The sequence below is a fragment of the Bombina bombina genome, chromosome 4 (genome assembly GCF_027579735.1).
Source record: "Bombina bombina isolate aBomBom1 chromosome 4, aBomBom1.pri, whole genome shotgun sequence".
In the NCBI taxonomy this organism is placed as follows: domain Eukaryota; kingdom Metazoa; phylum Chordata; class Amphibia; order Anura; family Bombinatoridae; genus Bombina; species Bombina bombina.
This window is the reverse complement of record NC_069502.1, coordinates 908186443-908205063: the sequence shown is the minus strand read 5'-3', so window position 1 is coordinate 908205063 and position 18621 is coordinate 908186443. Positions and strand designations below refer to the sequence as shown.

Here is an 18621-nt window from a genome sequence, read left to right as displayed (position 1 = left end):
ACTGATCCGTGAATGCACATTGATTCTGTTACAGAGTGCAAGAATACAAGCGATCCAGGATGGAGGCGCCCAGTATAAAAATGCAAAGCTTTACCAACCAGCACATGTAACGCATTAAAATAAGAGAACGGCTCCTAAGAAAGGACAGGAGGAAAAACAGCAGCATTATGAGTGGTAACCACGCTATTGTAGTTTAGTTCAGCAGTTTAAAAAGGGACAGGAAACCCTGTGTAATTACAAGAAATATCTGGTGTGTTGCTATAGAATAACATATCAGCCAAGTCTTCACATTTTAAAACAAATTAACATTATTTTTACTGCAGTTATTTTTGAAAGGGACAGGGAACCCTAAAATGTTCTTTCATGGTTTGCATAGAACATATAATTTTAAACAACTTTTACAATTCACTTCTATTATCATATTTCCTTCATTCTCCTGTTGTCCTTTGCTAAAGGAACAGCATTGCACTACTGGCACCTAGCTGAACACATCTAGTTAGCCAATCACAAGAGACAAATGTATGCAGGCACCAATCAGCTAGGGTTGCCACCCGATCCCTTAAAATACAGAAGACTTATAAGTTACACATGCTGCTGGGTGTGCAGGGAGGAATATGAATAATGCTGTCCAGAAACACAATACATGTTCCTCCCTGCACACCCTGCAGAATGTGTAACTCATGAGTGTCCAGGAAAACATGGCCGAGGTGGCAACCCTACAATCAGCAGCTAACACCTACTAGTGTAGGATATGTGGGTATTCTTTTTCAATAAGGGATACCAAGAGAACGAAGCACATTTGAAAATAGAAGTCAACTTAAAAGTATCTTAAAATGACATGCTCTGCCTGATTTGACTTCCCTATACCTTTAATAGCCAAACTCCTCCCAACGTTTGACTTATTTGGAGGAGCCAATCTGGGCTTTAGTCCAAAGACAACAAAGCTAGCCACATTCATAATGTTAGTATAAAGATAACTGTTTTACAGTTTTTATCTGATGAAGCCAATTAGGGACAGATATATAGCAGAGTTGGCCTTGAGAAGTCAGCAGGGTGCATTACAAGTCCTCAGAGTTAGAAATTGCTCAATTTTAAGAGCTAAAATGACATGAAAAGGGGACAAAACAATGTCCCTTTAAATAAACTGTTCTCTGCAACTGGTAGGCGTGAACCAAGATGCCTTGTTTATACCTCACGTCTGACACCTCTAATGGAAACTAATGGAAAATATATAAAAGTTCTTAAGAGAATCCCAGCAAACACCTGTTATTCTTAGAGTGTATTGCATATTTCATTGATGCAAATTATTTTTGATTAATCAATCAAATCAAATAAAAATCCCAGAGTCCTGGTTTTTAAACACCTATCTGGTTTCTAATCTCACCCTGCCATGTACTTGAGCACAGGTGTATTAACATCATTGTCTTGGATTTGGGAACATACTTGTTGCTCAAATCAACTAGGCCAGTGCCTAGGGCTGTAGGATTTAGGGGGCAGCAAATTTATTGGAAAACTATGAAACTTCATGAATATTTTGCTATTAACAGAAAAGCAACAGAAAAAAAAGACTTCCTAAACAAGGCCTTTATTAAAGGGACAGTCTAGTCAAAATTAAACTTTCATGATTCAGATAGCTCATGCAATTTTAAACAACTTTCCATTTTACTTGTATCATCAAATTTGCTTTGTTATCTTGGTATTCTTTGCTGAAAGCTAAACCTAAGTCGGCTCAAATCGATTTCTAAACTGTTAAAAAATGCCTCCTATCTCAGTGCATTTTGACAGTTTTTGACAGTTAGGCAGTGCCATATAGATGACACTGTGCTCACGACCGTGGAGTTATTTAAGAGTCAGCACTGATTGGCTAAAATGCAAGTCTGTCAAAATAACTGGCAGTCTGCAGAGGCTTAGATACAAGCTAATCACAGAGGTTAAAAGTGTATTAACCCTTTGAGTGCCAAGCGGAATTTAATATTTTTCTGTTTTTTACTATTTTCAAAAAACATTTTTTTTAACTTTTTTATTTTTCCCCCCAGATCCTTAAGACTTATACCATTGGAAAGGTTAGGCATTTACCTTTCCAATGGGGTCTGTAGCTGATTAGATCCCTAAAATACAGGTTTCTAAGCAGCATGCCCCCTTTCCCTATACTTTCTATTGACAATTTTAAATAAAGTTGCGCGGTGACGTCATCACGTCATTGCACATGACGTCACCGCAGGTAACGGGAAGCCCCGGCGATGCCTTTCACTATGCAGGCCTGATCGCCGGGGTAGGAGCGGGTGGGGGCCCCCAGATTGCAAAAAATGTAGTTGAGTGCTAATGACGGCTCAGAGCCGTCATTAGCACTTATAACCATGTTGGTCATGCAAAATTGGGGAATGGCTAATAAAAGGGATTATCCATCTTTTTAAACAATAAAAATTCTGGTGTAGACTGTTCCTTTAATAGAAAAATATCCATAAAGTTTCCTAATGTTTTGTGCAATGATTCTAACACACACAGCAATAGGAAGCTCTAATAAACATACTGCCTAGTAACATGGGAGCCAAACAGATACAAATCATAAAAAATACAAGGGTATCCATCCTGTGCCACTTTAAATACATAGCAATCTTATGCTGTATATATTTTTTTTATTAATTTATTTTGGAGGAGAGCTTTAGAAATCCCTAGAGCAGCAGTTCCTAGAAATGTATGTCTAGATGGATTAATCTACACATTTCTGTTTTCAATCTCCCTTATCTGGCTTCTCAATATCTTGGCTGCCACCTAAATTTTTCAGCCCATGTGAAGTGTATATGCTCTACTGTACTCAAGGGCTGTGTAGATGTAAATCATTTATCCTGGTTTGATGTGTGCACCACACTGTAGCAAATAGTTCTTGAATCTCATTAATCAACGAGTTTCAGATAGCTGTAGAATCAACTTTTTTTTTTTGTTCTTTTTCTGCTTTGCACCTGCACAAAGCAGAAAAAAATATTGATTTCAGCCATGGTAAAATTATTTAAAAACAAAACTGTTTTTTTTCTGCTGGAATGTAATGTATATTTTGTGGTACTGAAATAACTGCAATTATGGCATGTTAAATGGGATTTACTTGTGCTTGTGTAAAGTTACAGTAAAATGTATGAGACATCTAAAGATATAGGGATAAATTTAACAAGCAGCGGATGCCGCTTTCTACGCCCGAAACTTCCATCTCGCCAGAAACGAAAGTTAGGAAGCAGTGTTCGTAAGACCGCTGCTGCTTAACTTGTCCGCCACCTTTTAGGATACGATCGGGATGATTAACACCCTCTGCTATCGGCCGATTGGGCGAGACTTTGCAGGGGGCAGCATTGCCCAAGCATTTCACAAGAAATGCTTGTGCAATGTTAAATGTTGACAGCGTATGCTGTCGGCATTTAGCGATGTCGGGCTCACATAATTCGCTACAGTGAATCATGTTCGCCCGGCATTTAATAAATTGACCCCATAGACTTAAAAAGGACATGAAATCAAAAAAAGTTTCTTTCGTGCTTCAGATAGAGAAAACCATTTTAAACAACTTTGCAATTAACTTATTTTATCTTGCATGCTTCATTCTCTTTGTACCCTTTGTTGAAGAAGCAGTAATGCCCAATTAGGAGCTAGCACATTATGTGCAGCCACCAATCAGCAGCTTCTGGGCCTACCTAGGTATCCTTTTCAACAAAGTATACCAAGAGAACAATAAAATTAAATAGATGCAAATTGGAAAGTTGTTTAAAAAATGGTTCATGGTTCAGATAGTGCATGCAATTTTGAGACACTTTTCAATTTACTTCTATTACCAGATTTACTTTGTTCTCTTGGTATCTTTGTCTCATTTGCTCACCAGATGTATTCAGCAAGTTCCCAGTAGTGCATTGCTGGAGCTGATATTAAAGGGACAGTCTACAATAGAATTTGTATTGTTTTAAAAGATAGACAATCCCTTTATTACCCATTCCCCAGTTTTGCATAACCAACACAGTTATATTAATATACTATTTACCTCTGTAATTACCTTGTATCTAAGCCTCTGCAGACAGCCCCCTGATCACATGACTGCGACTCTTTAAAATCTATTGAGTTGCATTTAGTACTGTGTTGTGCTAACTCTTAAATAACTTCTCGGGGTGTGAGCACAATGTTATCTATATGGCCCACATGAACTATCAGTCTTCTGTTGTGAAAAGCAAATAAAAAAGCATGTGATTAAGAGGCTGTCAAAAGAGCCTTTGAAAGAGGCAGATAGTGCAATGTTTTTTCACTTAAAGGGACACTGAACCCAAAATGTTTCTTTTGTGATTCAGATAGAGCATGAATTTTTAAGCAACTTTCTAATTTACTCCTTTTATCACATTTTCTTTATTCTCTTAGTATCTTTATTTGAAATGCAAGAATCTGAGTTTAGATGCCGGCCCATTTTTGGTGAACAACCTGGGTTGTCCTTGCTGATTGGTGGAAAAAATCCATCCAGCAATCAAAAAGTGCTGTCCAGAGTTCTTAACCCAAAAAAGCTTAAATGGCTTTTATTTCAAATAAAGATAGCAAGAGAACGAAGAAAAATTGATAATAGGAGTAAATTAGAAAGTTGCTTAAAATTGCATGCTCTATCTGAATCACAAAAGAAAAAAAATTGGGTTCAGTGTCCCTTTAAATGTGTGCTTAATCTTTTTATTATTATTATTATTGTAATAGTGCAATAATAAAATGCTTACACTAGAGCTTTAACTTTTATATCCCTTTAATCATGAAGGTTTTTTTAATGCAACATTTATGCATATGACTGCTTTTCCTATTTTTCCACTGCCCCAGAGAGACAGGAGTGCATCCAGTACATCTCAGATCCATGACCCTGCAATATGATCTAATACATAAGTTATAGTATATCTGTCACTAACTGGCCACAGCACAAGACACAAACATTTTCAAGAGGTATTTCCCTCGACTGCTCGGATACAACAAAACAATGCAAACTGTAGCTTAAAATGCCACATTAAATGCAAATATACATTTATTTTGTATGCAGACCTTTTGCAATGCAGTGATTATTAGCTATACTATTACAAAAGAAAACAGAAAAAGGTTTTAAAGTGTTTTTAAATAAACCAGACAAAAGGAGATTAACTCCTTGTTAGTGAAATCTTAGACCGTAGAGACAAAAAATTAACATTAAATAAGATTAATAGAAATATATATCATTTTACCTGGCTTTAATGAACTCGTTCTCAGTTTGATGTCCGTTCGCAAAGAAAATTTAGGATATTTCCACGTAGTGCGCAAAGAGTGCACCTTCACACTCATGTTTTACTATTAAATTAGCAGCAGAAATAAAGGAAACTGATACTAACTCAGAGCTAAATGTAACGGTACTGTGGGTGTGTTCACTGCTGTCATTTCCTATATTGCACAGTAAAAATTCTCAAACTCTGAGAAACAAAGCAGTCCCATGAGAGTAGAAAAACAACACAAAAAAACTAAATCTTGCGTGGGAACCAATCCATTCTCTTTTCCTCAAATCATTTAAGGGATAGGAATTTTAAGAAATAAAAAAAAAGCAATGAAAAGTGATCAAAGTCTGCCAAAAACATCAAAACACTTCCTAGCATCACACATTTAAAGAGGCATAGTCACAAAAATTTAAAGGGACAGTAAAGTCCAAAATAAACTTTTGTGATTCAGATAGGGCATACAATTTTATAAACTTTCCAATTTACTTTTATCATCAAATTTGCTCATAGGCTGATTCTGCAGTCCAACTCTTATCTCACAGTCTGAATAGGTAATAACATGTACTGCTTGGTCATGTGTGCCATATAGATAACATTGTGCTCACCCTAGTGGAGTGATTTAAGAGTTAGTACTGATTGGCTAAAATGCATGTCTGCAGAAGCTTATATACAGGGAGTGCAGAATTATTAGGCAAATTAGTATTTTGACCACATCATCCTCTTTATGCATGTTGTCTTACTCCAAGCTGTATAGGCTCGAAAGCCTACTACCAATTAAGCATATTAGGTGATGTGCATCTCTGTAATGAGAAGGGGTGTGGTCTAATGACATCAACACCCTATATCAGGTGTGCATAATTATTAGGCAACTTCCTTTCCTTTGGCAAAATGGGTCAAAAGAAGGACTTGACAGGCTCAGAAAAGTCAAAAATAGTGAGATATCTTGCAGAGGGATGCAGCACTCTTAAAATTGCAAAGCTTCTGAAGCGTGATCATCGAACAATCAAGCGTTTCATTCAAAATAGTCAACAGGGTCGCAAGAAGCGTGTGGAAAAACCAAGGCGCAAAATAACTGCCCATGAACTGAGAAAAGTCAAGCGTGCAGCTGCCAAGATGCCACTTGCCACCAGTTTGGCCATATTTCAGAGCTGCAACATCACTGGAGTGCCCAAAAGCACAAGGTGTGCAATACTCAGAGACATGGCCAAGGTAAGAAAGGCTGAAAGACGACCACCACTGAACAAGACACACAAGCTGAAACGTCAAGACTGGGCCAAGAAATATCTCAAGACTGATTTTTCTAAGGTTTTATGGACTGATGAAATGAGAGTGAGTCTTGATGGGCCAGATGGATGGGCCCGTGGCTGGATTGGTAAAGGGCAGAGAGCTCCAGTCTGACTCAGACGCCAGCAAGGTGGAGGTGGAGTACTGGTTTGGGCTGGTATCATCAAAGATGAGCTTGTGGGGCCTTTTCGGGTTGAGGATGGAGTCAAGCTCAACTCCCAGTCCTACTGCCAGTTTCTGGAAGACACCTTCTTCAAGCAGTGGTACAGGAAGAAGTCTGCATCCTTCAAGAAAAACATGATTTTCATGCAGGACAATGCTCCATCACACGCGTCCAAGTACTCCACAGCGTGGCTGGCAAGAAAGGGTATAAAAGAAGAAAATCTAATGACATGGCCTCCTTGTTCACCTGATCTGAACCCCATTGAGAACCTGTGGTCCATCATCAAATGTGAGATTTACAAGGAGGGAAAACAGTACACCTCTCTGAACAGTGTCTGGGAGGCTGTGGTTGCTGCTGCACGCAATGTTGATGGTGAACAGATCAAAACACTGACAGAATCCATGGATGGCAGGCTTTTGAGTGTCCTTGCAAAGAAAGGTGGCTATATTGGTCACTGATTTGTTTTTGTTTTGTTTTTGAATGTCAGAAATGTATATTTGTGAATGTTGAGATGTTATATTGGTTTCACTGGTAAAAATAAATAATTGAAATGGGTATATATTTGTTTTTTGTTAAGTTGCCTAATAATTATGCACAGTAATAGTCACCTGCACACACAGATATCCCCCTAAAATAGCTATAACTAAAAACAAACTAAAAACTGCTTCCAAAACTATTCAGCTTTGATATTAATGAGTTTTTTGGGTTCATTGAGAACATGGTTGTTGTTCAATAATAAAATTAATCCTCAAAAATACAACTTGCCTAATAATTCTGCACTCCCTGTACAAGCTAATCATAGAGGTAAAAAGGATATTAATATAACATGCAAAACTGGGGAATGGTAAATAAAAGGGATTATCTATCTTATTAAACAATAACATGTTTGGTGTTGACTGTCCCTTTAAAAAGAGACATACCAGGGGTCCCGACCTGGTCGGAAAATAATCTCTAAAATCAGACACACATATTCAATGCATGAATCGGCGGCACATCTACAAAACACAACAGAATCTTTCCACAGTGTTTGGCTTTATTAGAATCTAGGAGAGAACAATATTCAGATCACACACTAAGATACCACAACACAAGTTAAAACCCCTCTAGAATATAAATCTGGAAGTACTTTTTGAGGACTATATAAGAAACTAATGTAAGAAAATTTTATAAAGCTTCTAAAAGAAGGGAAATGGAAACTTAAAGGGACACTAAACTCAATTTTTTTCTTTCAGGATTCAGATAGAGCATGCAATTTTAAGCAACTTTCTAATTTACTACTATAATCAAGTTTTCTTTGTTCTCTTGCTATCTTTATCTCAAAAGCAGGAATGTGATGCATAGGGCTCTAATATCTGAAAACACACTTTTAAGAGACAAGGTTAAAGGCATGTTACCTAATTGTTAGAGTTATTGGGTTTCCAAAACACCCATATTTAAACTCTTGGTGGTGGCAGCAATTAGTAACTATGGTGGTGTAGGCAGGATTCAGGAGTTAATTTAGTGTCCCTTTAGGTCCTTTGTAGAGATAAAGGTAAGGGAAAACCAGTGGCTAAATGCTATCGACCCCTTCCCATAGTGACGTCTGGGTGGAAAGGCTTAATCATCACAGTTAGGAGTGATAAGCAAAACTATACATTTTTACAACAACAAAGAAACCTGTATGGGCTATATAAATGGATCTACAAAATATTTATGCAAAGAAAAATCTAGTGTATAATGTCCCTTTAAAGCGATATGAACAGGGGTGGACTGAGACCGAACAGGGCCCTGGGCAAAAATTAGGTAAGGGCCCCACTGTCTCACACTGACTCAGATTTATTTAAATGTATGCAAATGAACATGATAGCCTCCCTTCACTGTCCCCACCAGGCCCCCCAAAATCCAGGCCGAAGTCCCCCAATGTCAAGGGCCAGACCCCACACTCCATGACCTTCAAAGCGACAGACCCCATGCCTGGTTACTGATAGGGCAACTGCCAACCCCAGTTTAAGCAGCACACCAGGAGGCATGGAGATGCCATTTGTGGGGCCCCCTACATTCTGGGCCCTCTGTCCTATTTGCCCAGCTGATCAGTCCGCCCCTGGATATGAAACCCAACATTTTTCTTTCAAAATTCAGATAGAGCACTGGTTTTCAAACATGTATTCAGGACTCCCTAACAGGCCATATTTTCAGGATTACCTTGGGTGAGAGAAGGTAAAATTACCATGTTTACTAATCAGCTGATTATTTCACTTGTGCTCTAGTACACATATCCTCAAAATCTGGCCTGTTAGGGAGGTCTGACAGATTTGAAAGACAGTGAGATAGAGTATGTGATTTTAAACAACTTTCTAATTTACTTCTAATATCAAATTGTCTTTGTTGATTTGGTATCTTTTGGGGCGTATACTTAGGAGCCGGCCAATTTCTGGAACACTATTTGGCAACAGTTTTGTAAACAAATGTATCCAATTGCAAGAGCACTAGATGGCAGTACAACTCTTGCTATGTAGAGCTCCAGATGCCTACACCTATGTATCTCTTTAACACAGATTATCATGGGAAAGAAGCACATTTGATAATAGTAGTAAATTATAATTTTATTTTAAATGGAATGCTATGTCTGAATTACAAAAGAAAATGTTTGAGGTTCATAACCTTTAAAAGGAAAATTGAACTGTTACATGTTCTTTTCTTTAGTGTGTTCCCAAAGATCTGTTTTACCTGCTGGAGTGTATTCAGTTGTTTACATCCTTTACTTTTATTTTTTTATTTGTAATAGCTACTTTGTCCTGTTGTATCTCCAATTATACTGAAAATGTCATGATTTAGGTATTGGCTATATTAAAGCTATGTAATCAAGTAGGTGCAGCAGACTTTACACTCCCAGTGGGGAGCAGGAGATATTGGTACTAAACTTTTTCAATTGCACTTGCTTTTGCAAGCCAAACAAAAGATAAGGCTTAGTGAATATAGAGAAAAAGAAAGAAACGGATGTCTCCTCTCCCTGAAATGCCAGCCCATTTATATGGGTCGTAGTTTCAATTACCAAACACAGCAACTTCATCAGAAACAAAGGAAAACCACCACCCCCTCAAATGAGAGTACTCCAGGAAATTTTGGTGTGAAAGGTCTAGCAATGTTAAGGTTATGTTATCAAGGTGATTTCCATACAGAAGAGATAACATTTTAAAAATGTTCATGTTTACTGTCCTTTTAAAATAAAAACAAAAACTTTCCTTACATTTAGTTAAAGGGATACATGGGTGTATTTCAATTTTTTTTAAAAAACTAAACATTTTTGCACTGTATTTACATTAGGAAACATGCTTCTAGTAAAATTACCATCTTTCAGCTGCATACGTACATATGCTGTGAGGGCCAGTGCATCAGTATTCAAACATTACACCTTCTCAGATAGCTGGCGGTGGTGTGTATTGCCTCAGTGAAGCCGCTGCTGACTTTCTGAGAAGGTGCGGTGTTTGAATGCTGGTACACAGGACACTCACAGCATATGTGCGTATGCCACTGAAAACCATTAATAAATTTTACGAGAAGCATTGTTGCTAATGGAAGTATATTGCAAAAATGCTTTTATTTAAAAATAATATGTACAAATGCACATTTAACTTTTGATCTTTCTATGCCTTTAACTGTAGCATGTAGGTTGCAAGTGATTTCAGAAAGATTCCCTCCATAAAACAGGGGTGACCAACCTGTAGAAAGTGTCCCTGTTAACTTATATAAAAACATAAATTATGCTTACCTGATCATCACCACTAACAAGTGGATAACGTTGCAGGCTATCTAAGAGCGGCCAGTCCTTCCCACAAATCCAGAACATGGAGAAAGGAGAAACCTCAATAGGCTTACCATACCTCGAATGCTCTGAGGACGAATTTAGCAGAGCAACAGATCTCAGATCCTGCTCCAACACGGCCAGTCCAAGCAATAGACATGTCTGATAGACAGGGGGGACAGAAAGACCCCAACCACAAGCCCCCAGGGAATGTAAAGCAAAAAAGGGGGAACTCGTCCACCCCAACAGAGCTCGGGTGCCAACCCAATCCGCTCCTCCAAAATAACGCACTCCCAAGGAGAACCCGTAGGAACCTGGAACAGAGAAAATTGCAATTGAACCGAAGGAAGACCTGTCACAGCTCTCTTAGACCGTCTCTACGTAGAGAGATCAAATTCCAACAGGTGGAACAGAGCCCACAGAGCAGAGATACTGATCCAACCTCCTACACACAGGGCAGGACAAAGACCCTCCAGGGCGAGGAACCCCAGCTCATAAGGAAGACAAACTATCCCCTCAAAAGGGAAAATCACAGATAAGAACAGCATACATGTCCACAAGACATGAAGCCCTAGTATGATCAAAACACGTACCGAAAGAAATAATTATCCAGACACCACTGTTGACCCAACAGAGAAAAAACTCCCCATGAAGAAGGAGCACACTCCGTCTGAAGGACAAGTCAGGCCTTAAAGTTGATAACCAGTACCCGAAGGTAGATGTGAACTCTGGCCTTCCTGCTTGCAAGCCCAATGAGCTAGTCCCTATGTCGCAACATAGGGTCCCTGAAATAACTGGGTCATACCGAACCAGTCCACAGGATCATAAGTCTCCAGACATCCAAGAAGGACACAAGACAAGAACCCTGGACCCAGAATTGTCCTAGAACGACACCCCCAGGGAAGACAAGAAACCCCGTCTGAAGCAATCAGACCTCACAGGGGATGAGAAGCGGGGATGAGAACCGGGGAACCCGGAGAACGGGTACAAGACTCACTCTTAATTCCCAGCCCAAGTGAAGAGAACACCCTTGGCCGGAGGTCAACATCCCCCCAACAAGGTTCTAGGCCGCGACAAAGTCACGCAATTTCTCTAGAGCCCAAAGGCCCCAAGCGCAGCACAAAAGGGAAATGAGAACGAGAACAGAATCACCCGAAAGAGAGTAGAAGAAAGGCTAGTCTCCATAATCCTTGCAGATTAACGTTCCAGAGGACCACACCCAAGGGTGAAGAATGCAAAGCATCCCGAACCCAGGCAGAAAACATCCCCTAAGCAATAAGCTTGGAAAAAGAGACAATACCTCCTATCACCCCTGATATGGAGACGACTAACTCCCGGAGGAAGACCGAGCATCACGGCCTTACCTTCCTAATTAAGCGGCCAAAGCCGCCAGAAAAAACGGCCGAAGTCCAGAAAGTCTCGATCCAAAAGGAAGAGAACCTCTAAAAGGAACAAGTCCTAAAAGGACACTTCCAAAGAGACCATGAAAGGCAAAACCGTATGAACGGCAGTATGAAGGACCTAAATACTCCAAGCCTCTGAGCATGTTGCTGCGGATCTCAACGGAGTCCCGGCCCACAAGATTGAAAGGTGAATGAGGACTGAACCAATCCCCCATGCCCCTAAGCAACGACAGTCTCTCAAGTCCTCTCAGGATGCTAGTTGAAGCTTGTAAAATAAAACAAGAAAACAACACAAATCATATTGTGATCACTAGGCGCCCTCACCGGACCAACCAGACATAAAAAAGGCACCACGTGTCTGAACTAGGCCTCAAACACAGAAGGATTTGTACCCAGTCAGGACCAGCCTGAAACCAAGGGCCCCAGCACTGTCAAGGCCACATGGAGTCTCCCCCGAGATGGAGGGATAAAGAACAGTCAGACAGACCTTTGTAAACAGTGCGACCACAAAATCGCCAGTATCAATTCCAGAGAAGAAAGTTCCCGAAGGAAACATCACACCACAACCTGAGCTTTAGACTAAATAAAAATCATCCTCACCAGATGAAGATAAAAGATAAGGCAACCCGTAGGTTATCGCTCAGGAAGAACAGACAGCCCCGCAGGACCAGCCCAACAGGGGTCCGAGACTTCCAAGCTCAAAACTGGAACAGGATACACAGATAACAAAGACTATAAGAAGATTACTTCATCCCCTTATGTCTATGCATGCAAGCCAGTCGAAGAATAAGACTGAGAATCACCAGACCCATTAAGAGTGGGATCCAGCAGCGCCAAAAACGTGTCTTAGTAGAACACGAAGGCGCGCCAGTCTATAATGAAAGGCGCAACATACCTCCGCCGGGACAAAAGAAAACACCGGCCCCGAAGTTTGACCCACTGAGGCTCCACCGGAGGGCTGAACTAGACCAGGCAATCCCACGCCTGACGAGCCCAGGTTAACGGAACACGGACAGTATAGCAGTGTTAATTTTAATGGCAAATTTCAATTTAGTCTTAGTTTTAGTCTTTTGACTAAAATGCTATTTTAGTTTTAGTCGTATTTTAGTCATCTGAATTAATTTAGTTTTAGTCTAGTTTTAGTCGATTGAATCTCCAGTAGATTTTAGTCGACTAAATCTCCAGTAGATTTTAGTCAACTAAAATCTAAGGGGTTTAGTTAAAGTGTAATGCATTATTTAAGCATTTCTCTATAATTTGCAAACTGATTATATACTCCAGGAGTAAACATAACACCTGTTAATATTTATGGTATTAAGGTTTAAACATGCAATGCAGACACAGATTTAGCCGTTGAGATACGTAACATCTTTATTAAACTTAAAATTAAATAAAACCAAGTTTCATAAGCAAACAGAAGTGCAACTTTAAAATATAAAAAAACAAAACTGTAAACTGTATTGGCTGTATTGAACATATTGCCCAATATAAAAACTTTAACAGTTCTCTGTTAATAATTAAAACAAGTATCAAGTAACTCAACACAACAATAAGTTTCTGCAGCTAGCACAGGCACAGCATAACAAACCCATACTCGTGGGTTATTCTTATTTCTATAGGAAGAATCAATTGATTGTTCACAGATTCGAAAAAGGTTCGACAACGATATTAGCACTGCTCTAAAACTTCCAAACTCATTATATACTGGAGTAAAGGTTTAATAACCTGTTTTCATTTATGGTATTAAGGTTTGAACATGCAATACAGATTTTAACAGATTTAACTGTTGTGGTATATAACATGTCTTTATTTGTCTTAAAGAGCAGTAATTAGATATGGATTGATTATAACACCTTGCATAGCATGTTTTTGTCAGCAAATTTTGATTTAGTTTTAGTCCTAGTCTTTTGACTAAAATGTCATTTTGATTTAGTTTTAGTCATAGTCTTTTGACTAAAATGTAATTTTAGTTTTAGTCGTATTTCGTCATTAGAATTTCTTTAGTTTTATAGTCATTTTAGTCTAGTTTTAGTCGACGAAATTAACACTGCAGTATAGTAAGCACACTCCTGGGAGGTGAGGTGCAGATCTGGAACCATGTCGTAACCTCCGGTGGGAACAGACCACACTCCAGAGAAGGATAAGTAGCGTTTGGGTTACCTGCATGCATAGTAAGAGTTGGTGGTAGGGAACTCGTCTTGTGGGAAATAGAATCCCCAGAGGCAGATGGCTCAGTGGGCACCTGATTCCCCGATCCCGAGGAACAGAGCACTCTAAAATGGCATTCGGAACATAACTGATGGACATGTATCACCTGGGCCAATTCCTATTCTTCGCAAGAAGTAGAATCTGAATCAGAGACATCCGTCTCCAAAAAATCAGAATCCTCCATAACTGGGACACTGAATAAAAAATGGACCAATAAGAAAAATCTAAACGGCACCTTACACCCCCAATGGCTGGGGCACTCACCACCTCCAGAGAACCAGACACCAGCGGACCAGGATTTCTCTGTCGCCACACGATCAGGAATGCGGAAATGGAGTCACAAGGTAAACCGTGCAGTCCATGCAAAAGCGTGCCCGACCGCAAAGGCCGCGTCACTAGGACACTACACAGTAGCAGACAGAATCACATAAACATGATTATAAACCTCCCTGTTCAATAACCCCCCTCAGGAGATATTAACCCTTGATTCCTAGATACAAAAAGGAGCCTCACTGAGACCCTATGTTAAAGTTATCCCCGAAAGGTTGTAGCCCCTCTCAGATAAACAGCTGTAATTACAATACATCCATGATGAAAGTATAATGAAACTATATTAGCCGGAATCTACCTAGTGGAACAGGAACACGGCCCTTCAAGTGTGACAGATATTAGCGTCGCTTCTGCCATAGACTTAAGAGAAAAAAAGCAGGAAGCGAAACTCATCAACGCTGATTGCTTGTGGAGCTGATAATATGAGTCGGGATGGTTTCGCAGAAAGACTCTCCCTGCATCTCCGGACTCCAACTTTCACCCATGCTCTCACTGAGAGGCTGACATGACTACTTAAAACTCCAGTCCCATGCCGGAGTACTACCCTCCATAAGAGGCTATCGAAAACTTCTGATACTTCTCTGCCAACCTCCTGGGATGAAAGGCAAAGAATGACTGGGGGATTAGGGGAGTGGGAGGAGTATTTAAGCCTTTGGCTGGGGTGTCTTTGCCTCCTCCTGGTGGCCAGGTTCTGAATTCCCAAAATTAATGAATGCAGCTGCAGACACTTTCCATTTATGAAGAAAATATATAAAATGTGAAAAATAGACAAGTCCCAGCACTGTTTCATCAAGCTAAATCCTTTATTGAGGTTAAAAGGATGATAGCAAAAAGCTACATTTCGGGCCAACATAGCCCTTACTCATGCTATGTAGGCCTGAAACATAGCTGTTTGCTGTCTTCCTTTTAACCTCAATAAAGGATTTACCTTGATGAAACAGTGCTGGGACTTTTCTATTTTCCAAATTGGATAAAAATGATGTTTGCACTTAGCAAAATAACTTTGCAATTTATCTCAACAGTGCTGTACCTCTTTTCCATATATATATATATATATATATATATATATATATATATATATATATATATATATATATATATATATATATATATATATATAATGGATTTAAAATTCCAAAAAAACATTTGAACCAGCTTCTATAAATTAAAACTTAATGGACAATCAATCAACTATTTTGCTTTTAAATGCTAAAAAAATACAGTAGATTAGTTATTTGCTAACAAAATGTTTCAAGACATTGGCTTTGTATGAAAAATGTATATTTCACACTTTATAAAATTAGTTTTACTTTAATAACGGTTGTTAAGGAGATCAATTGAAAGAAGCAATGTGTTTCCATTAAAAAATAAACTATGGGCTTTGTTTGAGGAGTGTTATGACTTTGAAAAAGTACAAAAGTTTATAGACTTTCAAATATTTTCCACAGGCTTTCAAGAATACGTTTACATGAACAAGATAAAATACACTGAAAATGAGTTCAAGTTCCATACGAGTTAAAAATAAATTATATTGTTGTAGCTATTAAGAGAGAGATATGGTAGAATAAGAGGCTTATTTATCATCATGGGGGTGGACAAGGTTCACAGCACTGAACCTATCTGCCGAGACTGCAAATTGCAGGGAGGGCACAAAGTAGACACACTGAGGGGGGTACGAGATTAGAAAACAGAAGGGGAGCACGAGATCGACACACAAGAGGGAGAGTGCAAAAGATCGGCACACAAGAGGGAGAGTGCAAAAGATCGGCACAATGGGGGATAGGGCAAGATTGGCACACCGTGGGGAGAGGGCAAGATCGGCACACCGAAGGGAGAGGGCAAGATCGGCACACCGAAGGGAGAGGGCAAGATCGGCACACCGAGGGGAGAGGGCAAGATAGGCACACCGAGGGGAGAGGGCAAGATAGGCACACCGAGGGGAGAGGGCAATATAGGCACACCGAGGGGAGAGGGCAATATAAGCACACCGAGGGGAGAGGGCAATATAAGCACAAAGAAGGAGGGCATGGGAAAGAGACCAAAGAGAACAAGAGAAAGATATGGAGAGAGCTAGCGAAAGCATTGAGGGAGAAAAAAAAAGAGTAATATGGGGAGAGCATGATAGAAGCACAAAGAGGGAGGACAAGATAGCGACTGGGGAGAGCAAAAGTGCAAGAGAACTGAGGGATAGCAGGAGAGAGGGAGAGAGAGAGAGAGAGAGAGAGAGAGAGACATGGGAAAGCTAGAGATAGAAACTGAGGAGAAATAGAGAGAAGCAGAAACAGAGAGTGAGATAGAGAAAGGAAGGAGAGTGTCATGATACACTAATGAGGAGTAGTTAATAGCCACCCAGCAGAGTGATGCATTAGCATTGCCAGGGTTAATCTGAAATTTTCTTTTTTCAACATATGCGTTTGTTAAATAATGCAATGATCTAAAGACCCCTCTCATCTTACCCCCTCGTCCTGGTGCTTGCCATCTCTTGGTACTGTGGGTTAAGGACTTGCAAGGGCTGTGGTCTTGACAAGACAAAGGGACATTCAGATATAATTAAATGTATAGCAAGATTATCGCAGAACTTGCCTGGGACAGAATGAGAAAACATCTGAAGTGAGTTCCCACATACTTATTGGAAACTTGGTGATATGCTCAAAGTGTAGGTATTGGTTTTTGTTTATGTCCCATTTTATTTTAAAGAACTGTATCTTTGCATTTATTCTTATTCTTTTGTATGTCTTCTGTTTTTGTAATTTAGCACTGTGTAACCTGTATTCATATGTTTATTGGCAAAAGACAATCTAATTCTGACTTTTGGGCTCTAATATCTGAATTCACACTCTGAAGAGACAAGGTTAAAATCACATTACCTAATTGTTAGTCGTGTGAGTTATTGGGTTTCCAAAGCATCCTTATTCAAAGCACTGGGTGGTGGCAGCATTGTTAATCTGGGGTGGTGTAGGCAGGATTTGGGGGTTATTTTGGTGTCCCTTTAGGTCCTTGTAGAGTTAAAGGTGTAAGGGAACCAAAGGCTGAGAGCTATTAACCCCCCTTTATGCCCACACTCTCCCCACTATTGCAGCTGGGCGGATAGGCTTAGCCGTCACAGAGAGTAAGAGAGATAGACAAAGAAAGGAGATAGAGAGAGATAGAGAAAGGAAGGAAGGAAGGAGAGTGAGACATAGAGAAAGGAAGGGGAGAGAGAAAAGGAGAGTGAAAGTGAAATAGAGAAACGGAGAAGAGCAAAAGTGATAAAGAAAGGAAGGAGAGCAAAAGAAATAGAGAAAGGAAGGAGAGAGAGAGAGAGAGAGAGAGAGAGAAAAGGAGAGTAAAAGTGAAATAGAGAGATGAATAGAGGAGAGCAAGAGAGATGGAAAAAGGAAGAAGATCAAGAGATAGAAACAGATAGACCAAGAAAGACAGAGTAACAGAGGAGAGCGAGAGACATTGAGAAAGGAATGAGAGTGAGAGAGATAGGAAAATAGGAGGTGTGACGATTAAGCCTTTCCACGCAGCCATCACTATGGGGAGGGTGTGGGCATGAAGGGGTTAATAGCACGCAGCCACTGGTTCCCTTAAACCTTTATCTCTACAAAGGACCTTAAGGGACACCAAATTAATCCACAAATCCTGCCTACACCACCCCAGTTTAACAATTTTTGCCACCACCAAGAATTTTGAGTAAGGGAGTCTTGGAAAACCAATAACTCACACAATTAACAATTAGGTAACGTGCCTTTAACCTTGTCTCAACAGAGTGGGAATTCAGATATTAAAGCCCAAAGACAGAATTAGCTTTTATATATGTTTAATAACAAAAGAAATACAGGTTACACAGTGCCAAATTATACAAACAAACATTATAGCAAGATATATACAAAGGTATAGTTCTTTAAAATAAAATAGGACATAAAATAACACAATACCTTTAATTATTACCAAATTCCTTTAGGTATGCAGAGAACCTCCTTCTGATGTTACTTCTTCTTGTCCCAGGCAAGTTCTGAATACGTTTTCTGTTGCATACAATTATAACTCAGCGTCCCTTTGTCTTGTCAAGACCACCGCCCTTGTGCTAATTTATGATCATTCAGTCACTCATAGCCAGGCCTTAAAGGGATACTAACCCCACATTTTTTCTTTCATGATTCAGATAGAGCATGCAATTTTAAGCAACTTTCTAATTTACTCCTATTATCAATTTTTCGTTGTTCT

At 39.6% G+C, this 18621-nt stretch overlaps 1 protein-coding gene across 5 annotated transcripts in view; it reads right to left on the bottom strand.

The window, feature by feature from the left end:
• UTRN (utrophin) overlaps window positions 1-18621 on the bottom strand; it is a 1395536-nt gene that overhangs the window by 1257950 nt on the left and 118965 nt on the right. For 4 of the 5 annotated variants that reach the window (XM_053711835.1, XM_053711836.1, XM_053711838.1 and 1 more), the window contains exon 1: window positions 5217-5328. The exons of the other annotated variant lie outside the window; for it this stretch is intronic. In XM_053711835.1, coding sequence (XP_053567810.1) covers window positions 5217-5313 — 97 coding nt within the window. In that variant the 5' untranslated portion in view covers window positions 5314-5328. Of the gene's footprint in view, window positions 1-5216; window positions 5329-18621 lie in introns of those variants that run through there. 5 annotated transcript variants of the gene reach the window in all.